Raw genomic sequence first — 9,319 nt, 5'->3', positions numbered from 1 at the left:
GGCAGGAAGTGATTGGCAGGGAGTGATTGGCAGGGAGTGATTGGCAGGGAGTGATTGGCAGGGAGTGATTGGCAGGGAGTGATTGGCAGGGAGTGATTGGCAGGGAGTGACTGGCAGGGAGTGATTGGCAGGGAGTTATCACCTGGGATTGCTTGGGGTCCTTGTGGGCGAGGAGCGCCACGACGGCCTGTGGCTGGTCAGATGTGGTGGTCATCAGAACAACGTCACCAGGGAAGAACCTGGGCGCATATATACTCAGTCATTATTATTGTATTATAGGATATTATTTATCATTATATCATCAGATTAATGCATGAAATCATGGGTCACATCTGACAAGCATTGAGAAAGCTTTATTGGTGATAAAGAATTTATCACATTCAAGTGATTCATTCGAAGAAGATAATTTATATATATACTGGAGTGACGTTGGCAATTTGATTACTGATTTTAGCATTAATTTTAGAATCATGATTAGTTTTCCAGTGACAGGGATATTTGTTTTAAGTAATGCTAATATGTGATAGAAAAAAGGAAACATAACTTAGAATCTACTTAAGTAAAAATTTTACACCAAAATTCTATGTGGATATTTTACATTTTTACTATAAATATCAGATAAAAGGAGTGAAGAACATTAAATTCATGTTTGGAGACTCGCCTGAAAAATCTGTAGTAAACAACGAGGTGCCACGGTTGGTAATTTTGGTCATGAAAATTGCATTCTCCAGACCTGGTCCACAGAGAAAATGTTAGATTAGACCCAAAATCAACATACAATTCATCCACAACTGTATTAAATTTTTTACAAAGCTAATGAATTCTGCGACTATAAGACGTTCAAACATAATAAAGAGCAGACTTTCCTTTCACTTTCAAAATGTGCCGTAGGATTGAACCTTGTACCTAGTAGCAAAATCATGTCACTGGATTCAACGTAGCACATTTGACTCCGGTATATGATTTTTTTTTCATGTCAAGGATGCATGAACTTTTGAATGTGGCCTGCAGTACTGGACAGTAATTTCTCATAGGCAAACTACATCTACCTAATAATTGATATTTCGAAACTTTTCTCATGGGTATGAAAACAATGCTCTCAGAGGCTAAATGCTCGGTATTAAACAGCAAGCACGATGCATTTCAATGAAAATTTTTTTATTCATTTCAAAGAATAATTCATGTCAGGCGGTATTCATTTCATTTGCGGTATTCATTCGTTTTTCATCATAATCAATATTCCAACAAAAAAAAGAAAAATTTATATATAAATTCAGAGCATTAATTGAATGTATGAAGTACAAGTTGAGATTGAGCACTTGCTTGACGCACCTGAAGTATGATATTTTAGAGATGTAGCACCCATTGTATCTGGGCTTAGGGCGCTTTAGGTACATGTCTCGCCAGCTGTAATTAGCGAGAGCATCAACTGCTGTGTCGTCATCGCTGCCACATGGAGCACAGTCAGGTCCCCAAACTCTGTACAACAAATGACCATGCTGGGAATTTATATTGATAGACAAATATTACGAGATAATGAATGCCACTGATAAGCTCTGTTAAATCAAAAAGGAAAACAGAGTTAAATACAAAAAGCCATACGTCGTTCTTTCACTTATCATAAAATAATGTCACACTAGACGAAAAAAGTTCCTTTGATAAGCTTTATGTAGAAGTGATAGAGCAAATTCAATTCAGATATTACTAACACCTTAGGTAGGAACTACTTAGGTCAACACATTCACTCGTTAAAACTACAATGGTATTTGAGATGGAATGCTCACTTTATATTTGAAATTTATCACAGAGACAACTAGACTAGAAGTTGAGAAAAACAGCCATAATAAGTCATGCTTCCCTTTATAATCGATGAACAATGTATATGTTTGACTAACCTTTGACAAGCTTTCTTCCAGAGCGTCTCAGATCTGGAGAGGAGGAAGAAGCCCCGGCACACAGCGGCCACCGCGTGGAGTGACCGCATGTCCAGTTCTCCCCCCACCACCCAGCACATGATTTGCTCCATGATCTCCAGAGGAAGCCTGCTCAAGTGCGTGCTCTGCAACGCCACAATCACCAGCTTCAATTAATAAACATGGCAATGATGCCACCAAGCAATCATGCAACGAAACCTGCAATACACAATCATCACCTCATGTGAGCCAATTACGCATCGAACTTTTGGATCACACTCTGGTGTGCTAGCCTCACCTGCTGCTGATGTGCAAGCCTCACCTGCTGTTGATGTCTTTTCTGGCAGACAGGAGCGTTGGGCCCAAGCAGGGCGCTGATGTGGGACACAATATGACCGCGTACACCAACTTCCTCGTCAGCGCCTGTGCTGCCCTCGTCGTCCTCACTGGCGGTGTTGCTGCAACTCTCGGCGGATTCTGTTCAGGGTCAAAGGCTACAGACTGAGGTAATGTGAAGATGACTAGTGGTAATGTGAAGTGTTAAAGCACCTCTTACAGTAGTTTAACTGAATACAAAATTGAGTGAGAAATAAATGTATGTTATTAATACCACAATTTTTTGTAGGTAAAGGTTTTAGGTCACTTGTTTGCCTAAATTGCAAGTTTACTAAAAATTTAAAAGCTAAAAAAATTCTAAATAAATAAATATTTACATAGAAAAGGCCTTGAAATTCTACATACCTGCTATACACATGGAATTTGAATTTTTACGCAGTATATTTTTGTCTTAATGGATTTCTGACAAGTTTGGTGGTCACTCAAATCAAAAAATTCATGTCAAAGCAATAGAGTGAGGAAAGTTGTTTATTGTTCTTTTCCATAATTTGGCCCTGCATCCAAAGCTAAGTCAAGAGAATTAAAAGTCTTATTAAATAAATACTTCCTAAATGTCAATCTTCATATTGTGCTGGTAAACAATCTCAAAATCGGTTCTTGCTTTAGATATAAAGATATGCTCCCTGTTCACATGCGACCGTCCCTGGTTCATCAATATTGTTGTGCACGATGTGCATCTGCGTACGTCGGGATGTCACACAATCTTTATTCTAGGGTCGCTGAGCATAAGGGCAGGAGTTGTAGGATTGGACAGTTGCTATCGCACCCCCTTATTAGGCTGTGCGCACTCACGCCGAGCAGTGTGATGTCCCTATTTCTGACAGTGACTTTAGGGTGTTAGCGTACACCTCTGGTACTTTTCAGATCTGTGTTCTTTAGACTCCTTGTACATTTTTAAACTTAGGCTCAGTTTGAATTCAGCTGTTAGCTCCTATCCTCTTGAAATTGTGAATAGATAGTTTTTTGTGCTCTGTTTATTATTTGTACATTTTGATTTCAATTTCGGTTCTGTGACTTTCAATTGTATTAATTTGTAATTTTTTAAATTAATTCTAGATTCTACGAACTGACAATGGAGCTGTACTCCGAAACATTTTCCATAAAGATATGAATTTTTGTGAATTTTTTTGTAGGTCTTTCAGGGTCTTGTCATGAGCACCATGAAAAAGAATCCATCAATGAATAAAAGGAAATCCAGTGGACCTACTGAATAGCAAAGCAATCAGGTGCTATCTTCCAGCTGCATTCATAAATACAAATAGAGCTTAATACTTTCCACTAGACTATAGGATCACTTGGCAAGTTATTCCCTACGAATGATGGACTCTAGGTTTGTTGCTCACCATCAGTTCCTGTCAATTGGTTCAACATAATAGTGTAGACGAGACTGATAATTTTTGCAGCTAATACAGGGAGCATAGAACAAATATTTCAACGGCAAAAATTATTTCAAATTCATTAATGGAGAGATGTAACAACAAAGAACAAACCCACTCAATGAATATTCAACAAATGTCGCATTGAACCAAAATTCCCAACAGAGCATTTTACCAAAATGATCAAATTTTCTTGTATCTTTGATTTCAGTTTGAGTAGCTGTTTACAATGTAATGGTATCTGAACTTGACATGATACCTACCCCCATCACCCGAGCCTTGTGATACAGCGATACTCTCAATGTGCGGCACAAGCTGCATGGCGCGACGGTATTCCTGGATGGCTTCATAGAGCTTTCCTGCTCTCTCCAGCTCCACTCCTCTCACATAGAGACTGCGCGCCTGCACAACCGGTGGAAAACGTCATAATTTATGTATGTGATGAATATTAAATAGTGTCGGATATGAATGGTAATTTGGGTAACTTTACATAATGTCATTTCATTCTTAGATGCTCCATTTGTACATCAAATCAATTCATAACATGTAAATGGTAATAGAAATGCAGAGAAAGCCCTTAGAAATACAATTGCAAGAAGCGAACTTGACTTGGCATTATGAATGATAATTTTTTGCAAGCCTTCAATTTCAAGAACAAAAAAACGGAGGAAATTTTTCAGAAATATATAAGAATTCATACTGGGAAAATGTAATATAATTGTACTAAATTAGTAAATAATCATAATATTAGTTTTACATTTACTATGTAATGAATTTATTTGTTATTGAAAGTCAAGTACTATTGTAAAAGATTATTCAAGATCATCAATCTCTATCCTCGTGTAAACAAGTAATAAAATAGAATTAATATGCAAATAAACACACCTTTTGCTCTTTCTCTTCCTCAATAAAAGCTCCTAATCTGCAGGAAAAAAAAGTATATTAGAATACTCGGATAACCAAGTAATACAACACCCAAATAATATTTCATCAAAACACAATATTAATTGTCAACCTTAACTTGAATTTCAAATATTTAACTGATCAAAATGAGAAGCACATTAAAAATGCATATTTTTGTCTGGAATGAAAGTTGCTGTAACATGGATGAAATTGAAAACATGAATATATATAGCATCAGTTATGCTAGGTTGTTACTCACTGACCTAATGGCATCATTTGAAATATTTACACTGAAACTATCATTGTTGGCACTTGAGGGTACAGAATTGGCAATAGTAGCATTTTCAGCAAAAGCTGAACATTGCTTAGACTGTTTAGGCTGAGATGAGATGCCACAACTTTTATCCTTTGAGATAAATCTCTTAGAATCTTTTGTGTAACTTTGCTGAGTAAAGCTTTGGCTTTCTTGTGTTCCATTGCCAGTCTCATTCAGGTTCTTAGAAAGCTCATCTTTCCAACGTTGACGGAAAGATTCAAGTTCAATCTGGTGGTAAATATTCTTTTATCAGTAAAAAATTAGATGCCTGTAATACTTTGAGAAAAATCAACAATTATGATTGAAATAATTATTTACTAAAGCTTTACCAAGCATTTTGTGGAAACAACAGTGGAACAACAGGGTCAGGATTGAATTAAAAGAGTTCAACTAGTAAATTTATTATTATTAAAGAAATTTATTGGAACAAAAAAGTAATTGGCTTAGGAAGTTGGGATTTGTTGATTTTTTTCTTGTAACATAACATGTTGATCAAGTAGAAAATGCATGTAAAATAGTAGAGAGCTGGAGACTTTATTAACAATACTATGACAGCCAATAATTAAGAGAAATTAAAAGAAATCGTCATTCTTTCAATTTGAAAAAAATAAATTAAAATAAAAAACTTTCAATTTTTATCTTGACCCTAATTATCCTTTTGTTTTGCTTAATGATTAAAACACAGAAATCAAATTCAAGATCCAGCCTCCACCTAGGTAGCACTATAGTATAGACCAACTTTAACAGTAACAACAAGTCAACAACTTCAAGATAGCTAGCTTAGGTACACTAATTAAAATTAAAGTTAAATTTGCTCTGTCTAACTTAGCTCCTACATATTCAAGGCACCAGGTGCAGGTTTTAAATATATAAAATTTCAAAAAGTAAAATGTAAAATGATAGATATTCCAAACTGACAAATTTTAATTAATAATTAAGAACATTATTTCAGCCTTTTAGGTACATACCTCAACATTTTGCTGGGACAGATGAGCTTCAGTGAGAGGCACAACATCCAAATTGTTTGAATCCTCATCACCAGGCTCCAGATCTCCTTTACTGAGCTCTTCCTGAAAATTATTAATTTCATTAATAACAAAGAATAGGTACTATGATGAAAGCTTGAAAAAAGTTTATTATGCAGTACTGCTGTAGTATAATCATAATGTGATAAAAAAATATTTTGCCCATACACTTAGACTTCCTTCAGTTCCTTGCATTGTTGCATAAGACCCAAAATAATTTACTAGGGTGAAATTTTCAAATAATGTTCTGGTCTCATGGTGTTCTGTTTGAGACTTCGAGTCATTTGAGTGCTACTACTGACTATTGAAGAGTGAGATCTGACCGTCTGACTATCTGAGTGCATTATCTATAGTAATTTGAGGTTTTGAGTGCATCATCTATACTTCTCCTTGGAAATTGGTGACATGAAGTCATGAATTAATGCAGAGTAAAATTTTATTATAAACAAAATGTTACTAAAATTAAAAACTGGTGAAATCCTATTGAATCAAAATTACTTTGAAGTTTGAATAATATATATTATATAAATTTTTTAGGTTCTTCCGTACTCTAAAGTCTAAACTAACTGAGGATAACAGAACTTGTTATATAATTACCATTATATGTTTAAAAACCCTTTTGAAACGATTAAGAAATCAAAGAAAATGACAAATCAAGGAATTGCATCTGAAAAGCCAACGACAAAAAGCCTTATCATTTCTGTCAAGAACCTTGAGGCTCTACATTCTACAAGAAGAAGACACTATTCCGAGTTTCAGGGATGATTAAATTTGTCCGAGACGTCTGTAATAGTGACCAGTGAAAGATGCAAATGGAAAATTGTAAATAGGAATAGATGCACAAACATATTTTATCAAAATTTGAATCTATATTATTATAATTTCTATGCATGAGTTTATTCTTCACGTTTTCCTAATCTATTTACATTAATGTAAATTCGTTGATCTACTCTCAACTGTGAATCACCATCCAGTGCATATTCACAGTCATCTACACTCGAATTAGATTACAATGATGAGAATAAAATCACTGCCACTCTGAAAAATTTTCTAAAATAAAAAAATGATGCATAATATTTAATCAGGTTTGTTTTTTGTCCGCACTTCCGGCTTTTATTAATGATAAACACGAGGCAATGTTGGAGGCCTCGAGCGCAGCCGTAGCCCGTAGCCTGTAGGACGGAGTTTCGTTTGTTCGTTCATGGTGACAAGACGTGTGGTGCTATCGCTGAACAACCAAAGTTCTCGGTGTGAAATCTGAAACCCAGTGCAAATCTATAAATACTAGTGCTTACCGAATAAGTGTGAAGAACAATCAAAGGTGAAAGGTATCAATAGGTATGGCTGAATCATCGTCAGGCCCCAGCCTGACAGNCATCGTAACATCTGGAAATTTTGGCAAGCGAAGTGGACATCAATCCGAGGACAGTTTGCTCTGGGAATGATCAAGCCATCAGTTCACCCATGGGCTCATCACATGCTGCAGACTCGCAGATTCGAGACCCTCTTTGCCCGACTACGACTCGGCACTGCTCCACTAAACAAGTCTCTCTTCCAGATTCGCCAAGCCCCATCACCACTCTGCCCTTCGTGCCAAGTGCCAGAAACAGCACATCACTATCTCATAGTCTGCACAGAGTACGCTGAAGCCCGCTCCCAACTGCGACGTCAGATAAACTCCCAGGGGATACTTGTACTCAGTCTTGGAACCCTACTGGGAGGAGATACCACCAGCAGCCCTACCTGGCCCCAGACCTGCAGAGCCGTGGAAAACTTCATCAGTTCAACTCACCACTTTGACCCCTAATCGTTGACAAACTGCTGCTTCCGGAGTGAATCGTCCAACGCGCAGCACTCCGTTAACCTACCGAAGAACAGAACAGAACAGTAGCCTGTAGGACGTACGACGTAGGCCCCAAATTTCACTCATAAGAAGCTGAAGGCTGGAGCCCGCATGCGATAAGTTTACTGAGACACAGGTCCAGAAGCTGCACTGCCGCATAATACGAACACAGCATAATGCAGGATTCGGGGCATGGTGACACCGTGACTCAAAAAAGGACATTCCAGAGTCTCAGAGTCAGGCGTTTACAACGGCCATTACGGCTTCAGCCACGGCCCACGCATGAGCCATGATGCGTCGCATATTCATTTTGTTTGAAGGAAATGAAAAAGGGAGACCAAGCCAGCCTGCCAGGTTGAAGCAACATCACAAGTGAGGACACTGAGGCTAGATGGGTGTAAGAGTTTTAAGGGTGAGATGAGTAAGAAAAAAAAAACAAGGGAAAGTGAAATTCAAGAAGAAATTTATTGGTTTATTATTGCTAGGATAAATGCAATAAATTCCAACACATTAAGGAGGTAGCAGAACATGAATGGCTATAGAAAAATCACCATATGCGCAACCATAGTGGCAAAGCAGCAATTTTTTTAGACTCTTCCTCAAGTTCATTTTTGAGTCCAATAAGTAGACTAGAAAGTATCTTGGATACCAGCATTTTCATACATAAGAAATTGATTAAAATGTTTAGTAGATGAGGAAATTAAAAATGAACTGATTCTAAAAAATCTCTGGTTTGCCAGTTGCCACCATAGTGGCAAACCACAGCTTTTTTAGAATCAGTTCATTTTCAATTTCCTCATTTACCCAAGATTTAAACCAATTTCTTAAGTATGATGATGCTAGTATCCAGGATACTTTACTGGTCTACTTATAGGACTCAAAAATGAACTTGAGGGAGAGTCTAAAAAACTCTCTGCTTTGCCACTATGCATGATACTTTACTGGTCTACTTATAGGACTCAAAAATGAACTTGAGGGAGAGTCTAAAAAACTCTGCTTTGCCACTATGTGCGCAACTCGAGTCCCGTTTGCTCCATGGTCAGGAAGATGTGTTAGGTGCGTGGTAATTTATATTGTCATTTTAATGACCTGCGCGGTGCGCCGTACTATGCCGGTAAAAAAAATGCGCCGTGCGCCGACAGCGCCGTACTTTTAGAAAGCTAAAATAGTTTAAATATGGACGCGCAGCAATGCAAATTACGTAATCACACTGACCGTACACACAAACGTGTATCCGCAATGTGTTGTGGTTGGATACGATTTAACTAGATTGCTACCGCGTCAACTCAGGACTCAGGTTCTAAGAGTCAGCACAGTAATGAATATTCATTCATAGTCTCATAGATCACAATTCAATCGGACATGAATTACAGAACTAAAGAAGGCAACATGGCTTTAGATGTGCCATCGGTGCCTTCTAATGAATGACTGGACTGGTTGCGGCAAGTAGGGTATGAACCTGTATGCCAACAGTACAATCCTGCATGCCAATGTTAGGACTATATTACCGACATCCTCCCGGCCGGCAAAATTGACACGATCAATAC

The 9,319-nt window shown here is 37.5% G+C and overlaps 1 protein-coding gene across 3 annotated transcripts in view; it reads right to left on the bottom strand.

Annotated features, from left to right (window-relative positions):
- Positions 1-6,676, bottom strand: part of LOC108670595 (F-box only protein 9) — a 9,482-nt gene extending 2,806 nt beyond the window's left edge. For all 3 annotated transcript variants that reach the window (XM_018158060.2, XM_018158061.2, XM_018158062.2), the window contains exons 1-10: positions 6,527-6,676; positions 5,873-5,974; positions 4,852-5,132; positions 4,571-4,607; positions 3,949-4,087; positions 2,236-2,390; positions 1,896-2,059; positions 1,333-1,479; positions 662-733; positions 143-239 (exon numbers count right to left, since the gene is read on the bottom strand). In XM_018158060.2, the coding sequence (XP_018013549.1) occupies positions 143-239; positions 662-733; positions 1,333-1,479; positions 1,896-2,059; positions 2,236-2,390; positions 3,949-4,087; positions 4,571-4,607; positions 4,852-5,132; positions 5,873-5,974; positions 6,527-6,529 (1,197 nt within the window). In that variant the 5' untranslated portion in view covers positions 6,530-6,676. The remainder of the gene's footprint in view (positions 1-142; positions 240-661; positions 734-1,332; positions 1,480-1,895; positions 2,060-2,235; positions 2,391-3,948; positions 4,088-4,570; positions 4,608-4,851; positions 5,133-5,872; positions 5,975-6,526) is intronic.
- Between the last annotated feature and the right edge of the window lie 2,643 nt (positions 6,677-9,319).

Source organism: Hyalella azteca, unplaced genomic scaffold (assembly GCF_000764305.2).
Source record: "Hyalella azteca isolate HAZT.00-mixed unplaced genomic scaffold, Hazt_2.0.2 contig11947, whole genome shotgun sequence".
Classification (NCBI taxonomy): domain Eukaryota; kingdom Metazoa; phylum Arthropoda; class Malacostraca; order Amphipoda; family Hyalellidae; genus Hyalella; species Hyalella azteca.
The sequence above is the reverse complement of the archived record's forward strand: the minus strand, read 5'-3'. Positions and strand labels throughout refer to the sequence as shown.